Source organism: Leptinotarsa decemlineata, unplaced genomic scaffold (assembly GCF_025532065.1).
Source record: "Leptinotarsa decemlineata unplaced genomic scaffold, Ldec_3_MD MMD2_tig00001621_RagTag_RagTag, whole genome shotgun sequence".
Taxonomy (NCBI): domain Eukaryota; kingdom Metazoa; phylum Arthropoda; class Insecta; order Coleoptera; family Chrysomelidae; genus Leptinotarsa; species Leptinotarsa decemlineata.
In genome coordinates this window covers 1,247,506-1,266,893 of record NW_027412566.1, presented here as the reverse complement: position 1 = coordinate 1,266,893, position 19,388 = coordinate 1,247,506, and the positions used below count along the sequence as shown (strand labels likewise).

Here is a 19,388-nt window from a genome sequence, read left to right as displayed (position 1 = left end):
TATATTATATTATATTATATTATATTATATTATATTATATTATATTATATTATATTATATTATATTATATTACATTATATTATATTATATTATATTATATTATATTATATTATATTATATTATATTATATTATATTATATTATATCAACCCAATATATTATATCTATTATTCATCTGTCAATGCCCAGTGAGCCTTGTAAATCTTAAATACTGAAGATGTGTATGTCAAACTGCTGGCCAAGGAATAAAAATTGATGCTTCAGAACCTAACCAACATTCAAATCGTCTGGTGCCGTTGGGGAATTATCGAAAGTTAACTTTTCGAAAATATAAGTTCTCAATATCCTTTGAGTTTTTTGCTGGTAATAAGCAAACTACATATTTTATGGTAACTTAGGAAACATGAAACCAATCAGTGGTTTTCTACAGAATTCATTAGCCTATATAATGCACTATATCTTGCATGTATTTCATGCAAGAATAACAATAACAAGGCTATTATTTCAAAATCAGAGTCCCGCTTTGGGACTCTTCAACAACATCTTCAACAATTAACATATTTTGCATTTTCAAGCATCTTCATTATTCAAGAAATAATGACTATATAAGTCATGAAAGCATTCACATATACATATTTCCAGGTTCCAAAAGAGCTTGGTAGCAAGTGGAACTCCCATCATCATGTTATTCACTTTCAGGTGAGTGAAAATTCTGTGAAAAATCCCAGTAGTTAGTGACGACCATTTGAGAGTCATAGGCTCATATTCCAAAGAAATATTTCAATGAAATACTCTATAAAATGAAAGTTTGCAATCGACTCATTGTTGTAAGTGTTATAAAGCTTCAAACTTTGCTGAAATTTTCGCTGCAAAGATTCACTCGGTCCTCACAGTAAATTTTTGTCATTTATTCTTTAACAGTCGCATTGACCTCTTGGGTCTTCAGCGACTTGTAGATATATTTATAGAGACTTAGAGAGCATGGAACATATTAATATTCTTGAGAAAAGCTGATAGATTATTAGTATCACATTCATCTCCTAATGTACTTCAGTGGTGATAGGAAGCCATAATTTTGTCTTCGTTGTCGTTAGAGTTAGAGAATGTTTCACAATTTGACATTATAATAATAATAATAATAATATTCATCAACTTCTCTTGTTGAAAAGTATAAAATTCCTTCCACAAAATAGAACACAGTAACAAGGAAGACGTCCATAAGGTTTAAAACACAATAAACAAAATACAATACAAATTAAAAAACATTTACAGTCAAACATACACATGGAGTGTAAAACATAATAAATATAATATTACAATACAAATTCAAAACATTTATAGTCTAAGATACATATGAAAGGGTCTGGCTAGAGTGAAGAATTATTGATTTGAAAAAAATTCATTGATGGTATAACAGTTTTTTTTTTGAGATTTCAATCGTGCTTTAAAAATCGATATATTAGGCGAGTCTCTTATTGTGCTGTTCAACTTATTGAAAAATTTTGGGCCAAGGTATAGATGACTTTTTTGAAAAAGTGTGGTTCGATGTGCTGCAGTTACCAATGAATTTTTTGTTCGAGTTGAGTAGCCATTATTTTGTCGATTCGCTTCAAATGAAGATATATTTTTGAATACATAAACACATGATTCATATCCATACAAACCAACAAGAGTGAGAATTCTCAATTTCTTAAAGGAATCTCTACATGACTGTCGCCATTCTAGATCATCAATTATTCGAATTGCATATTTTTGGAGTATAAAAACTCTTTGTGCAGAAGATCCCGTCCCACAATTTAGAATTCCGTATCTTATATGATACGCAGAGTAGGTCAATATGTGGGTTCCACGTAAGTCTGTGATCTACAGTGAGCCCAAGCATTTTTGTTGTTGAGGAAGATGTAAACTCCAGATCGTTATATTTAAATATACTAAGACAGTCATTCATATTACGTAGCGAATATTTCATTACCACTGTTTTGTCGATGTTGAGTGGTAGATGGTTTCCAGTAGCCCATGTAATTATTTTTTATAGACCAATTCAGTTATTTCTTTTCCATAAGTACTATGGGATTGTTTGATTTAATCAAAAGGTTGGTGTCGTCTGCATATGCATCTATATGTACCATCGTAAGGTCATAAAGATATTTTACTAGATCGTTAGCATAAATCAAAAAGAAAAGTGGTCCCAATATGTATCCTTGAGGAACACCCTGTCTTATTGTTATTGATTGACTTTTCACACCTTGTACAATGACTTGCTGTTTCCTATTCTGAAAATATGTCTTTATCAAATCTTGAGCAATTCCCCGCACCCCAAGTCTATTCATTTTCAAAATTTATAACCCGTGATCTACACAATCGAACGCTTTTGAGAAATCAATAAACAAACCGCATACTTTAAATTTTCGGTCAAGATACACCGAGATACACCGGTCTATGCAATATGACCGGTGTATCTCGAGTTTTTTGTTGTTTCCGTGTGGTCTTGGCAGCCGCTTTCATACTTTTCACGGCTAGATTTTAAGACAAAGCTCATTTTTCTATAACATTCAGATATTAAGTATTCAATGTGCCGAGAGAAACTGAACACACCAGTAAAAATGATCCCGAGATCTTTCATCTCATTGATTCTATGTAAATTGGTATGATTGATGAAACAGTCCTTGATAGTAGGTGACTTCTTTCATGTGAAACTCATTATTTTGCATTCAGCTTCGTTGAGAGATAGGTCAGATACTGAAAAGTAAGTAAATAGATCATTGAGATCCTCTTGAAGCATATCAGAATCGTTTTCGCTTTCGATTCTTCTAAACAGCTTTAGATCATCGGCATATAGGAGAAATTGAGAATGCCCGACATACCGAGAAACGTCATTAAAAAATAACACGAAAAGGAGAGGTCTCAAAATCGAGCCCTACGGAACTCCCGAAAAAGCGGTGAATTTGAAGGAAGATACTTTGTTGAACTGTCAAACTATATTCTGTTGGATAGATAGCAGTGAAAGAAATCATGTGTGTTTGTGAAACCGAATGCTTTTCAGAACTTCACATCGGTTTGCTCCTACTTCTGTAAACTTACTTGCCGTAGTGTGGACAAATTTGTATGTTTTTCTTTTTTTTTATTATAAGAAAATTCAATAGAGAGGTATTTTTTTAGGGTTGAGTTGAAGAACAGTTCAGTTGTTGAATTGATTAAGGAACTGAACTGAACTTCGCCCTTTATTTTCAAAAATTTTCGTGATGTATTTCCTCAATTTTGTTTTTTATATATTTTTTGAAAATAATAAAGACGATCATCATTATTTTTACCCTGAATAAATGATAACTAATTTGACAGATATAGCTTCAACAAGATTGCCGTTATCAATTATCAAAGTTCGAAAGTACTTGTCCTCAAGCAAAGAATTTTTTTTACTCGATGGTGTCCTGTCGTTAATCAGCTGTCGCCCCCATACGAACGACAAGTCTCAGAATTTGAGAAACGTGTGCGAGCTAAGGACTAACGAGGTCTTACCTTTTAATGTGTGATTCCTAAAACGGTTGCAGAATCATTCCAGCTTCAACCAGATAAATATCTGGTCGAGGCAGGAATTGAACCCACGGTCTTCCGATCGTGAGTCGGGCGCACTACCACCGCGGCCAATTCCACAACTCAACTAATTATGCCAGCTATACTTGGTTATTCAAAATGAAGTGTTTCACAGGAACACCAATTTTCCAAAATAGAAGTCGTATAAACTTCTAAATATTGTCAAAAGAACTTTTTTATCATTCTTACTTTTTTTGCATCACTTTTCCCACATATCCATTTTTTATGTCAAACGAAACATTTCATAGTGAGTAAACGTCAAAAAAATTCAATGATTTACTTCTGCAATATTTTCTATTAACTATTTCCTGTTTTACGTTTCAGCTTCGACAGATCAGCGACATCAATACTATTAGTTTCAGTTTTCTTACTATGCACGGAGGTCTCCTTTTCCCACACAGAACGAATTCCCAAAGGAGTTGTAGCAGCAGGCGGAGTAGGATGTGCCGAAGTAGGAATGTAAGTGAATAAAGTTGTGTTCAAAGCAAGAAAGGATCAATTCCAAATGTGTTCTAAAAGTAACAGAAATTTTTGAATTTCACAAGTTTGGTGATCATCATTGTCATTTTTTTATTCGAAATGGTACAGGCTACAGAAATATGATGAAATTTTCAATTGTATTCATTCTCTACTTCATCTGTTGCAGCCGCTACAATCAGTCTTCAATAATTTCTTCAAAACAATCCGAAAAAAACACCCCTATTCATGTTGAAACAATTCATGCAACACGATAATGCACCTACCAACATTTCATTGCTTGTTCATGATTTTTTGTCCGAAAGCAATCCTAAAATGATGCTTCAGGCTATACCAAAGATTGTCGTTTGAGAGACGACTACATCAAAGCCGATGAATATTTAAATGGAAATTTTTCCAAAAATTTAAAACTTTCGTCATTTCCTGAACATACCTTTCATAACCTGCATTAAATATAGTATGTCCTCTATCTTATGGTTTTTTGGGCTCGGGCTGGTTTCGAGAAATATTTGATTAGTCCAACATATTTTCATCTACTGATCAAAAATCTGAAGACAAAATTCGAAATATACGGCCACTTGCAATGATACAACCTCATGAAATCACACCTTCTTGCAATACATGCAACGTACCTCCATTAATCCATTTCAATTCCACAGAAAAACAACTTTCATTTCACCAGAATGTTCCTTTCTGAAATCATTGTCATCGCCCGTTAATTTTTGGCAAAATGACGAAAGAACAAAGTCAAGGAATGTAAATTTTATTGCCCAATTCAGGAAACTCGACTTAGCAACACTCTAGAGAAAGGAACGAGAGTCTTTGATAATGTCAATAACCAAAAATCCAATTCACAGTGAAATGAGAAACCCAAAGGATTCTAGCCTTCTTAGAAGGATAATTCGAGCTGACCACCAGAGAGAAAGCCAAAGTAATCTCAGTTAGGCTGGTCAAAGGTAATACTTTCCTTCTCTATGTTGAAAATGTTAGGGAATGAATTGGAGGAATTTTGAAGAAACACGATGTGAAACAAATATTCAGGCCAAAAAACCATCAGACAAAGTTCAAAGTTGACTAAAGACCCCAGAGAACTTTCAGCAACACCCGTGGTAGACCGAATTACTTGTGGCAGCGGGTCGATCTACGCGACTATATTTCAAGCTGGAATTTACGCTACTGAATTGTGTGTGTAGAGAGATTGGAAAAATGCAACCTCATAAACAAGTCAATAGAAATATTCTCGAACAGTCAAGCGGCGTTGGACGCTCTTGGTTCCTACCGAGCAACGTCTAAATTGGTAGCAAATTACCAAAAACAACTCTCCTCGATAGAAAATCCTAACACTGTCTCTGGTCTGGATTCCTGGCCATACTGGCCTGGAAGGCAATGAGGCTGCTGACTCGCTTTTTGGGATAAAAATATTTTGGAAGAAGCCTACAAGCCCGAGTCTGGTTGAGATATGCTGACGACACGTACACGTAGTATGGAACCATAGGAATACAGGACTAGACACCTTTCTGAAGCACATCAACAGTGCAAGACCTTTACTCATCTTCAAAACGAATTGCCACTCTCAGACGTATTGGTGAAGAAGGCCAACACGAAATGGAAAACATCTTTATACCGAAAACCCACTCATCGGGATAATATCTGAATCACGAATGTAACCACCATCAATCTACTAGAAGAAGAATCATCAATACCTTAGTAGATCGTGCTTCCAAGCTCCGTGATACAAAGAAAGATAACGAGAAAGAACTAGGTATCATCAAAAAATATCTCCAACGTAATGGTAACTCCAAACTAAAAGTAGAACATATTTTGGCTAGAAAACAGTAAGAGTCTCACGAGGAAGTTTAGCCGCCACAACCTGTGCTTGCTTTTTTCTACAACAGAGGATTGTGGAAAAGAATTGTAAAAATTCGGTTCAACTACAACATCAGAACCTGCTTCAGATCCAGAAACACCCTCCATAGCAGTCTCACGGAAACAAGGCCACCAAAAGCAGTCTGCGATTCCAAAAATTGCTTCCACTGGATACCCTGTAAGTGTGGCAAATCCTATATCGGAGAAACTAAGAGGCCTCTGAGATTCCGCGTTGCCGAGCACAAGAGAAACATCTAGTGGTTTCCAGCTGAGATCATCCACAAGGAAGAACACTGGTTCAAGATGAAATTCAAGGAAGATGCGTGTATGTTTTCCAACGACGCTAGCGCCAAGAGTGTTACATATCAGAAATACGCGACGAACTTCATCGTTTCAAGTTCTAACTCAATATAACTCGAGCTTCACTGTTCAAGAACTCTTCATTCGGGGAACTGCGTTAGTGTGTGATAAACTTTCTAAGAATTTTTTTCGACAAGGATTAAATTTCCAGCGATTCAATTTGAATCGCTACTTTCGCACAGGCATCGCTCTTAGAGCGCCATAAGGGTTCTCCTGTAGTGCTTGTTTTTGTCCTTCAAGAAATGAAAATAATGTCGAAAGCTTAAACATTTCAGTTAATGATTCCGTTCCCTAACACTAGAGATTTGTTTGTAAAATTGTTTTGAGAAAATGCTATATGCTATATGAAATATAGCATATAGTATTTTCTCAAGTATTTACTGGCAATAAAAACAACGGCTGCAGGTGCTGACGGTCTCAACATAAGATTCATCATATTATGTTGTCCACTCAAAATTGAATATATCTCTCACCTCTTGAACTTCTGCATTGAATATTCAGTGGAAATTGGCTAATGTGATCCAATTACAGAAATGTGAGGTGGTCAGTGAGCCTGAAACCAATCAGCATTTCACCCGTTGTCTCGAAATTATTAGAAAGAAGTATGAAAGATCACCATGGGGAATTCTTGAAAACATATAATATTTTGCCGAATACTCAATCTGGATTCAGAAAAAAACATAGCTGCGCGACAGCCCTTCTGAATGTGGCAGATCGTATCTTCCAGGCAACCGACCCGGGAATGATTACTGTTCTAGTTCTCTTAGACTATTGGAAAGCTTTCGATACCCTAAATCATTCTGCGCTGAAACATATTCTAAGATATATTGGACTCTCAGAAGAATCTGTTTTGTTTTTCGATAGCTATCTAAGTGGTCGAAAGCAACGAGTTGTACTCAATACTAGGGTTTCTCAAACAAAAGAACTGACATGTGGGGTTCCACAGGGATCTATTTTGGGACCAATTCCCTATGTAATTTTCACAGCATTTTTCAAATATGTTGTCTCGCATTGTTATCTACAAATGTATACGGATGATACTCAGGTGATGTATTCTTTCCACCCATCAGAGTGAATGGTTGTCACAAAATCAACGAAGACCTTGATAGAATTTTCAAAATATCCAAAGATCATTCTCTCTCATTGAATCCAAATAAATCTAAGGCAATGCTATTCGGAAGGCGAAATGACAGACTTCTTCACCAAAAAAATATTTGTGTTACTATCAATAACATTCCTGTACAGTTTTGTGATGTGGTGAAGAATCTTGGGCTCTGGATAGATTACTCCTTACGATTCGAAAAGCATATATCGGAATGCATTCGTAAAAGTATCTGGAAACTGAAAATTTTGTTTGGATTTCGGGCCACTTTGAATTTGGATCTTAAAAAAATGCTTTGCGAGTCTCTAGCTCTTTCTACTTTTACTTATTGCGATACAGTCTATAGCTCTATGCAGAAAATCCAAAAAATCCAAAACTATTGTCTCCGTTTCATCTATGGTATTCGTAGGCGTCAACCCATCAGTCATAAGCTACGAGAAGCCGGGTGGCTAAATGTGAAATCTTGCCGAAAACTTCACTGCTCCACCTTATATCACAAAATAATCACTACCCAAACTCCCTCGTACCTTTATAGAAAGATTGTGTTCCGCACTGACGTTCACAATCTGAATATAAGATCGACAGGTACACCACCAATCCATAAATCATCATTGTTTGAGAGAAGTTTTTCCTATAATGTATCGACCACTTACAATGCTATTCCAAATGATTTTAAGAATATGAAACCCTTCTCCTTTCGAAAAAATTTGTTTTAATTTATGAAATCCTCTAATATCTAGAAAGCGGTTATTTGAATCATATAGTGAATCATATAGTTTCACTCAATTCTCATTAGTTATCTGCGATCTTTCGTTCTTTTATTCTGTTTGTCCAAAGGTTGAGTGAAAGACCATTTTTGTGCACTCCAGGTGCTCAAGATGAACTCCGCCTTTGCAGTTTGCATTGGAAATGTTGTAGCGTATTTGATAGGTTTCATTTAATTTTGTAATCCTGTGTTCTACTGAATGAAAAATATTATTATTATTATTTTCTTTTTCACCGTAGTGTGCGCTGGTCAGGCCCTATCCCCCGAAGCCCCGATACATTCGGGAGGGGGGGGCATCATTATCAACCAATGTCCACTTCACACACCGTGGGGTAAGTGAGCATTGGGTCCGCGAATCATGTGTCCTGAGCAAGCGCAGTGAGCCAAGAATGACAGCCTTCTGCATCTGTGCGGATAAGAGTTCTGCCTTAGTGCGGCAAGCCGGTATGATTTTATGAATCGAAAGTAGAGAAGACATCATTCCACCAAGGACTCCAACAATCAGAACGACCATCTTGACAGAGTGATCTGGATAGAGTCTGCGGAGTTCGAAGAGAAAATCTCGATATTTTATCCGTTTTCCCTCCTCTTTTCTGACGATATTCATCTCGCCAGGAGTTGAAAACTCCACGACAAATATCGTCTTGGTCTGGTGGTCGAGAAGGACTACATCAGGCTTATTAGCTTGTATGAGACTGAGGGTGGGGAACGAATTGTTTCAATAAATTCGGCATTTTCCGTTCGCCACAACGGATTCAATATCCCCCGTAGCGTAGGGCAACACCGGTGTCTCGTCAATACCGTAAAAGTGCCGTAGATGGTAGTATAGCACTCTTAGGGCCGCGTTATGTCGATGGATATAGGCCGAGACCGCATATGCTGGACATGCTGATAGCAAGTGCATTAGGGTCTCGGGCGCCTCGCGGCAGGCCCTGCACCTTGTGTCAGGAACCTCTATACCCATCACGCGACTGCGGTAGATAGGTGTTGAAGACACCATCCTGACAAACCATGATAAACCCCTTAGTTTCCGACTTCAGCCCACTCAACCTGAGAAAAGCGAAGGTCAGGCGCTTTGATAAGCCAAGGTCTCCAATGTTATTGAAGAAAACCCCATGCATTGGCTTATCCTTGTGTCTCCGCAGAAGTAAAGTGATCCCTGCGGTTTTCATCTGAGCTTTTTGCTGAACAGGTTCCAACTCGGTGACAAAGTTGTGGACACCTCGTTCAGTGTCGAAAACTATACCGAGTTCATCAGCTGCTCAGGCAGCTGCTCTAAAGAGAAATGCTCCAATTCCTGCTCTCTCATGGTCACAGACCATGCAGAGAAGAGGGTCCGAACTCCTGACGACTTTATTGGCTGTATCCAGCACCATTCTGTCATGTAGACACTCAACTCAAAAGTCCACGGCCTCCCTGTTGTCGGGGGAAGTACAACCGTGAAACAGACGATTTGGGATGCAAACTCCTATTGAGATGCATAATTTTTCGGGTCTTTACGTCTAGTTGATACAGCTCCTCCCGAGTCCACTTCACTACTCCAAACGAGTAGAGTAAGATTGGAACGGCAAGCATATTTGTTGCAGGAACTTTGTTCTTCCCCGAGAGTTCCGATGACCAGATCTGTCAAAGTTTGTGCTGATACTTGCCGCGGAGAGAGTTTTTCACTGCTGTTACCTCTTGTGAGTGGCGTTGTTCCACCCCGAGGTAAGTATACATCTCTCCGGCATCCTCTCCGTAGTCCCCACATCGTCCTCTTTTGAGATGGACCATTGCACATTTGTCTATCCCGAATTTCATCCCGATAGCATGTGTTGTTATTATTATTTTTATTATAAATATATTATATCTTCTGTCAATTCTTATCGAAAAATAAATGTGATTGTCAAAACCATTTTCCAAGTTTTGATACTCTGAACGAATTCGATTTTCAATTATCGGAAATGATAGACTTCATGTTGATGATAGACACCACCTTGCACTGACGAGTGGCCAAACAGCCAGAAATCGGTCTGCAAGTGTGTTCCAATAATTGAAAATCTATTGCGGCAGTTGTATCCCCAACAGCATATGCAGGAATAACTACACTGACACCTGTCGAATATATTCCAGGTATTAGCCAGAGGAGTAGTTGTTTTCTGATAGGTACCAGTCCATCACCCTACAGTTCAGATAAGTTGAGACTGACCTGAACGAATTGTTGTTTTATAAAATTTGAAAACCTACAGAGCCCGACCAAAAAACCTAGAGAAGAGCTTTGACACAATAATTTCCAGCCGTGAAAGTTTACACTCTCTCAAATGAATATACGTTACAGGTATTGGCCAACATAACATCCATTAAATATGCAGTTGAGAAGAGAAAGAAGATATTCGACAATAGAACATCACAAGATCCGTTATACTATGGAGCTTCTACAGAAAACAAAAACGATCATGGAACCGGCCACATATGCGTTGTGGCTCCGAATGGTGATGTAGTTTCGGTAACCAGCAGTATAAATTATATGTGAGTGCATAAAATCGATCATTTAAGAAGTTACTAATTTCTATTCCCATTCAATACAGTTGACGAGACATTTCAGAGTCATTTCAAAGTTCCTCGAACTCCACGTACCATAATCAACTTCAAAATGCATTTATAGCCAGACATAGACATACAGTGCTGTCTATATGTATGGAATAAATTCATCTTTAGCGTTATTATGTACTATATGAAAAAAACCTGAAACAGGTCGGTTTTTATTCTTGAATTGACAATTTACAGTATGAAAATATTATCTCCCTCCAGCACCGCTTCTGAATTATAAGCACCCCCTCAAAAATTTTAAATAGCAAAGGGGGTCGTGTGGCACCTTGTTGGAAAAGGATTTTAGTCCTCTGTTCAGCAATATGAAGTTTTTTGAGTATAACAGTATAATTAGTATAACATTTTTTTTCACAAGCACTGAAAAGTTACAATATTAAAATTGACCTGACGTTTTGTACTACCAAAAAGACACTTAGCCAGTAATTCATTTCGTTCACCCCATGGTTGTAAGGGATGGAAAACGCAACCCCTAAAATTTATTTCCAATGTAACTTTTCGTCTTATTATTTGCTTACCATTTGAAATCATAGTAAATGTTCAATATGTCTACCATAAGACATTACACATGCGTCTAGACGTCGTCGCATTGAGCCACGTATCCGCTAAAATATTCCTGGGAGTCTCTCTGATTATCCTGCACGCATCGATGATGCGGTTTCTAAAGTCCTCTACATCGCGAACAGGAGTACGATAAACCAAATGCTGTGAATGGCCTCAAATAGAGAAATCGAGAGGATTGAGATCCGGGAATCGAGCGGGCCAGTTATGTGGTCCTCCTCGTCTTATCCACTGATTTGCATATGTTTCAGTTAAATGCTGACGTGCTACTTGACTAAAATGGGCGGAAGCCCTATCATGCATAGAAAACATATCCCTTCTGACGCCCAAAGGAACTTCCTCCGGCAGTACTGGATGCACTTCTCTTGAAAATTGAACGTATGCCTCACCATTTAATCGAGGAGGTAGAAAATGAGGCCTAATTAAATCATCCCCAACAACTCCAAGCCACATGTTAAGAGAAAACTGTTCTTGATGGTTAGTTTCGACAATAGCGTGAGAGTTTTCATCAGCCCTTATGTAGTAATTATGAAAATTAATAATCCTGTCCCGAGAAAAACTACATTCGCCCATGAGTTCTATCGTCTTCAAAAAGACACAATTTATTATAATCATTTCCAGCATCCAATTGCAAAATTCAAGACGGTTCGGAAAGTCTCGCGGTAACATTGCCTGTACTCGTTGCAGATAGTAAGGGTATAAGAGTTGTTCCTTTAAAATTAGAAATACCTCATGTGAATTGCTGAATAGCAATATTTCTAGTACTGGTAGCAGGTTGTTCTTCAATCAAATTGAGTACTGCTTCCTCAAGCTGTGGTGTTCGTACTTCTCGATGGCGACCACAATCCTGCGTTCTTCTGTAGAATGAACCATATTCTCGTAATCGTGAATGAAGTCGAGCAAATATTCTATGTGAAGGATGCTGCCGTTGATGATACATTTCAGCATATATTCTAGAAGCTTCTGACCGATTTCCCTGCGACAGACCGTAAACGTAATGCATATCAGCCATTTTCTAATTTGTGTATGCCATTTTAATAATAAGTGAATTATTTAAGTAACAAATTAGGAACAGAATAACAACAACACACAATTAGTATCAATTCAATTTCGAAAATTCACAAATTGACAGCTTCATACCAATTTAATCCTTACTATTGATTATAGTGACCTACTAGATAGATTAGTTTCGTATTTTCGCATTTATGACGATGTGTTTCTGTAGTTGTCCGTAAAATAATGTTTTGCCACGAACTGGTTTATTTTGTGCAAAAATCTCAAGTAACATTTTTTGTTTAAAATGAAACAGTCTATCGGAAATGAAATTTTAAATGGTAAACAAATAATAAGACAAAAAGTTACATTGAAAATAAATTTTAGGGATTGCGTTTTCCACCCCTTACAACCATGGGGTAAACCAAATAAATTTCTGGCTGAGTGTCTTTTTGGTAGTACAAAACGTCAGGTTAATTTCAATATTGTAACTTCTTTAGTGCTTGTGAAAAAAATTGTTATACAGATTTTATGTTCCTCCTTTAAGGGGCTGTATCTTAACAAGGGATGCTCTAATGAAATTTCTTTATATGAAAGATCCTATCTATTTTTCGATGAGTTATCACCAACCTAAATGTTTTACACTTATTTAGTTACACCCTGTATAAATAGAGTGTGTTGAATGCTCTGCAGTATGTACAGGCCAAACTGTTAGAAAATTTGACATAAGGCTGCGTGAACACGTCTGTTTGGACAAAAAATCTACAATGTACGAACATCTTCAAGGATCAAAATACAAGATAAATAAAGATAACGTCAAAATCCTACACATATGTAACAAAGGGATGAAATGAATTTGTTGGAAGCCATGAAAATTGAGAAATCAATTAAAATCCAGAAATATATACCCCTAAATGAGCAACTCGATTTATGTAGGTCTCCTCTCTTGAATTTTTAAGTTAAACAACCCCTAGAATTTTCAGTGGTAAATTTTAATGTTGGCATCCTGGTTCGCCCAACTACCTCTCTATCCAATACAAGTCCTTACTCCTGATAAATCCGAGTGTTCAAACTTCACATCTCAGTTTTATACCGGTCGTATAAATAATGGTAATTAGACAAACGTGCTTTCATTTATTTTATCAAAATGCTAGCATAAGCTTTTGGGGAAAGCTCTCCAATAACTTGAAAAGCCATATTTGAAAATTTATAATAATTACATCATTTACTAGTAAGGATTTTTCACGGATCATGTTATTCAACGCAAAACCCAAAAGGGATAAATGGAAGAAATTGTGCATATACAGACATGAATGTAGTGAATGTTCTGTAGCTTATGCAGGCCAGACAAGCAGAAATTTCAACATAAGATATCGGGAGCATATGTATTATCCAGCTATATATGGACATCTACAAGAAGCAAACCACAAAGAAAACATAAAAAATTCCATATGTGCAATAAAGAAAAATTGATGCATTTTTCGGAAGCATTGAAAATTAATGAATTGTATAAAAACTCCAATTTCAAAACCCTCAATGATCAACAAGAAGTATACAGCTCACCCCTTTTGAATTTATTAATTTTGACAACTAGTTCAGGATCTTGGTATTTGAAGCAAAAGAACATCAACTGTATAATAGGATTTTTTCCAAAGAACTTTGCAAGTGTAGATCAATATTTTTGTAAAATTACACATTATTTCCGCCAACAATACTTTTGAAGCTTTCATTTCTGAATGATTCATGACGAATTCATTCCTAAGAGAAATTCAAGATATTGAATCTTGATAAACTCTTCAGTTTCCTTGAGTTTTACAGCGTCATCTTACGACAATAGGTATCCCGAATACAACTTGCAGACTGAACTGAGAATCTTTCTGAATAAATGAAAACTAGCACTTCATGAAACGTTACTAAATATATAGCTTCCTACATAAATTTTCAAATCTCTGGAGTATAACCCTACGTTACTAACTTCCAAAAAGGTGAATAATTCGGTTGTTCTGCTCAATTTTCTAGTATGATTATTGTTTATCGATTATCACACTACTGTCACAAATATTCTTTTGAAATTTTCTCTCAACGAAAGTGTATTTATTAACAGATTTGGAGCAAAATTCATGTCGGAAAGCACAGGTATCATCCTGAATGATTCAATGGATGATTTCTCAATCCCGGGCGAGTCTAATGTATTTGGTTTTCCATCTTCCCCTACAAATTACATAGAACCTGGTAAACGACCAATGTCATCCATGTGTCCTTCAATCATATTAAATAACGGCTACGTATATATGGTTATTGGTGGAGCAGGTGGTAGCAAAATTATATCCAATGTCCTTCAGGTGAGTTGATTCTTCAACTGCTAGAATATTGTATACTAATGATTCACTTGTTGAACAGTATGAAAACATTATAATGAAGATTTACATACAGTAACAACTAAAAACAAATGAATATATGACAAAACATGACAGATACTAACCTGGACATATGAGGGTTAATAACAATTTTTTTATCGAGAGTAACTATTACAACTCGTCAACGGTGTAGCAGTTTTTTCAATTGTCTTTCGAATATGCAGATATTCATTGAGTCCTCAATAGAAACATCTAGCTTGTTAAATAGTTTGGTTCCAAGGTATAGGTGACTCTTCTGATAGAGGTTCGGTGAGGATTTGCTATCAGCAACCCTCTAGCTCTAGTTGCCTATGGGTGGTCTTGTTCGTTTGCGCAAAATTTTTTCTCTACTCTTATGAACGTAAAGATACTTCTCATATATAAACAGACCAGTAACTGTGAGTATTTCCAGCTCTTTGAATGATCTTCTGCATGTCGACATCCTAAACTAGGAATCATTCTAACCGCACGCTTTTGTAAAATAAATACTATTTCAGCAGAGGAGCTCATACCCCAATTCATAGCGCAAATGACAGCCAATAGTTGCATAATACTGATTTAGGAGAACCCCTCTTCCACAATGATTCGACATAAATCTCAGTGCATAACAGTTATTTCGTAGTTCACACATAGTGAATCTATATGAGGAGTAATGCAAGTGCTAATGTATCACGATCAGTAACCAGAACATTTGTATCGTCGGCATATGCAACTGTATGTAACTTCGGAAGCCTATTTAGATATTGTATCAAGTCGTTCGCATAAATAAGAAGAAGCAGTAGTCCGAGTATAGACCCCTCTGAAACTCCTTGCTTGCAGGCCAAGGACTGACTGTGAACACCTTGGATTATCACTGATCGTGTCCTGTTCTCTAGATAGGACCTCATCCAATCTTGGATAACTCCATGAACCCAATAGCGATGCATTTTCTGGATCAGCACATAGTGATCAAAACAGTCAAATGCTCTAGAAAAATCGATGAACAAACCAAAAATTGTAGTTTGTTATCCAAGGCTGTTACTACGTGTTATATGAAATCATACAAAGCTGTTTCCGTGCTTCAATTTCTCATGAAACCATGCTGGTTCGTCAGGTATTTGAAAAAAAAGTGAAATTTGCGTCTAAATTGTCATTAATTAATTTTACAATGTTGCCTTATCTACTAGTCTTGAATTAATTTCAAAATGTTGCCTCATCTGATAGTCAGGTGAATCAGATGAATGAAATATCATTTCAACAAGCTTTATAATATAGTATTAGGTGTTGGTTTACCATCTTTATTGATGATATCATTATGTTTACTTATTTTTACACTGTCATAGCCATCTAAATGCTTGTTTTTGTTTACTTTTCTAACTAATGAACAGAAGTCTATGGAAGAGTTCTGTTACAAAATATAATGGGCGACTGATAACTTCTCTGGTCTTCCACATTTGATGTTTTCGAAGGGGTTTTCTCATTTTGATAGATCTTTCAGTGCAGGATTCATATATAGCTCAGAGAAAGCTACGTGGAAGCTTCCACTGTAGCATTGCCTGTATCTACATAAGGTTGTTCCATCGATCTGAAGGTGTTTTTTAAATAGACGATATCTTCAGTGATATTGTTCCTTTGTAAATACTTTTCTGTGTGTGGCAACTGTTGAATGCAATTACCAAAAAGATGTTCATTGACCTCTCAAGGTTTGACCAGTTTCAAAGAAACTAAATGTTAATTCCCCATTTTCAGTTATTAATGTTTAGACATTATTTCAGGTTATCATCAATCGCCTATATTACCGTTATAATTTGGAAGATGCGACAGATGAGGAGAGGATCCACCACCAGCTCTTTCCGATGAGTCTACAACTAGAAAACATGTTTCTAAGAACCGTAAGCCTTTTTCATATTTTACCTATGTTACGTATATATTTTCAATCAATCAATATAATTTATTACCCCCATGAAAAAATAAATATTCATGACAGGGATCTTGACTAAATTCATAAAACTAAATCTCACTCTGAATTGCCTATTAACTAGTCTGAAAGCTAAACTTGTTCTACAGTTATGTTGTCCGTTCAACTACTTCCACTGAAAAACTATTTTCAAACAGGTACTGAAATGATGTTTTCCAATGGCTAATTGTTAGTCATGTGATATTATTCCAAGATATAAATTCGCAAACAATGACACAACATTATATTTCACAAAGTGTTCAATGAAGAATCCTTTCATTTATATTCGACGTCACATGTCCGCGATGGTTAGTTATCCTTGATAACGTAAGTGAAGAAAAAAGAAAAAGAGATAGATAGGAAGATAGAAAGAACTCATCTATAGAATTGATCATAGAATTACTAGGATGCTCTGTACGGAACTACTTTTTCCAACTAAAGGACGAATTCATTGCGCAAGATGAGGGACTGCCAATTCTTCCACCAGTTATAGCCAACATATATATGGAATGGTTGGGAACTCTGGCCAATAAAGATGCTCACAAGAAACCTCGAGCCTGTTTGAGATACGTTGACGTCACCTCCATAATATGGAACCATGGGGATACAGAACTAGACACCTTTCTGAAGCAAATCAACAGAATCTGATTCACAAATCCAACCACCATCCATCTACCAGAAGGGAATCATCAAGACTCTAATAGACCATGCTTTCGGGATCTGTGATACGAAAGAAGGTCTCGGCAAAAAACTAGGTATCATCAAAAAAGATCTTCAACGGAATGATAACTCCAAAGTGATGGTGGGACAGACTTTTACTGAAAGACAGAAAGAGCCTCACAAGAAATAGAAGCTGTCACAACCAATACTTGTACTTCTCTACATCAAAGGACTGTGATGAAGGATAAGAGGGATTGGGCCCAAGTAAAACAGATCTGGGAACAATATCCGCACTAGCCTCAGAAACACAAAGCCACCAAACGCGGACTGCGATTCCAACAATTAAATTTACCGAATACCCTGTGAGTGTGGCAAACCCTACCTTGGTGAAACTAGGAGGCCATTAAAAGTCCGCATTGTCAAGCACAATTAAAAACACACAGCAAGGAAAAACCAGCAAATTGGTAATAGCGGAGCATGTTTGGACTCATCAACATAACATCCTTTGCATATCAGGTTAAGGCTGGTGGAATGGTTTTGAAAAAAATGAATGTAAAATCAGAAGCTATCGAATATTCAAAGGAATTTTTTTCAAAGTTGTCTGAAGCAAAGATTGAAGTTGGAGTTTTGGTTGGTCGACAAATTATGAAAATTTTTGCTGGTAAAAAATTACCGAGCTTCGTTTAAAAGAGTTGAGTTGGAATAGTTTTGAAGCCGGAGTGTCTGGATTTTAAAGAAAATATGTTGCACGCCCATTGAGGTAAATTCAAAAATAACTTAGGGGTTTTTTCAGAAAAACGAAAAGCAAATATCATGAAATTTTCAGTGCCCTTTTCAGGTGTCAGTGCAGGATTCTTTACTGAAGTTATTCCTGCATATGCTGTTGGCGATATAACTGCTGCAATAGATTTTCAATCACTACATAGTAGAAAACAAAATCATTTTCCGCTATCTGTCCCTATATATGCTTAGATCTTCAAAACTTCGCAACGGATTTCTCGGGGTTTCTCAACAGATAGAGTGATTCAAGAGAAAGGTTTATATTTATATAATATGCATAATATAGTACAGAAATACTGTTCTTTTTAGGGTTTCTAATTTGATATCGTGAATAAAAACATTTCTTGGACATACATTGCAAACGCTGCCTATACCCTACGAGATCAAAAAATGTGCTACAGAATTGTACTCCTTCGGAAGGTCTACAAAGAAGTTCGCGATGGTATATGTCTATCTAACCCACAATAATCATTTTTCATCCTCGATAAATAATAGCTCACTACCGAAGCGATTTTAAGCAATACAATAATCCTTATCCCATTAATTACCTCAAAAACATCGTGCATTCAATATAGATAATTATGACCCTTCACAGCATGTAATTTGAATATATATCTTCTTAGACATTACTGATTTAAAATGCAAGAACATCACGGTTGCGGTGGTACCGGCCGGGAGATCAGCGGCACGTGCCTTTAAGTAGCGCTTCGAAGGTCGCGCTCTGCCCTGTAGCACTTCATGATTAGCGATTTCACGTATATTTTTTTACCACATACCTATCATTAATTTTTTTTTTTTCAGAAACCAGATATTGTTGATGGTTTTCAAGAAATAGGTCACGAATTAACGTTCTCAAAACCGGATGGATTTGCAGCAGTAACTTCCATCTGCAGAGATGATTATGGACGACTTGAAGGTGTGACAGACAAAAGAAGAGGCGGATCAGTAGCTTATTTATATTGAATATATCAAATTGTGAAGTGATCGGAATATTCCATAGGGGAAAATGGAATAAAGCACAATGAGAATCTGTGAATTTTCACTTTTTTCATCATTTATTTCCATAAAATTCCATGACGCCACACAAAACTCTTAATTTATTTATTCAATTCATAAGTGTAAAAGCATCAACTGAAATTTCGAAAGATGTTCTTCAACCATTCCTGGGAAACATTCTTGGAATATCTTGAAATATTCTCAGAATATGTACTATTAAAAATATTCCAGGAATAGAACCCGAAGAATATTCATGAAATATTCGGGATATTGTATATACCGGGTGTCCCACATTTTATGTGACAGGCAATATCTGGTT

General features: G+C 36.5%; 2 protein-coding genes across 3 annotated transcripts in view; one reads left to right on the top strand and one right to left on the bottom strand.

The window, feature by feature from the left end:
- Ten-a (Teneurin-a transmembrane protein) overlaps positions 1 to 19,388 on the bottom strand; it is a 928,723-nt gene that overhangs the window by 875,082 nt on the left and 34,253 nt on the right. The gene's annotated exons all lie outside the window — the stretch shown is intronic.
- On the top strand, positions 653 to 19,101 carry LOC111513796 (uncharacterized). Its single transcript, XM_074176099.1, has 6 exons — positions 653 to 698; positions 3,915 to 4,049; positions 10,479 to 10,669; positions 14,406 to 14,643; positions 16,452 to 16,568; positions 18,875 to 19,101. The coding sequence occupies exons 2-6, from the start codon at positions 3,963 to 3,965 to the stop codon at positions 19,034 to 19,036; spliced, it is 795 nt and encodes a 264-aa protein (XP_074032200.1). The 5' UTR covers positions 653 to 698; positions 3,915 to 3,962; the 3' UTR covers positions 19,037 to 19,101.

Excerpts from the sequence above, each read along its gene's own strand:
- LOC111513796 (XM_074176099.1), top strand. The coding sequence starts at position 3,963 with ATGCACGGAGGTCTCCTTTTCCCACACAGAACGAATTCCCAAAGGAGT. Across the intron at positions 10,670-14,405 it reads ACCAGCAGTATAAATTATAT|ATTTGGAGCAAAATTCATGT; the intron begins GTGAGTGCATAA and ends ATTTATTAACAG. Across the intron at positions 16,569-18,874 it reads AAAACATGTTTCTAAGAACC|AAACCAGATATTGTTGATGG; the intron begins GTAAGCCTTTTT and ends TTTTTTTTTCAG.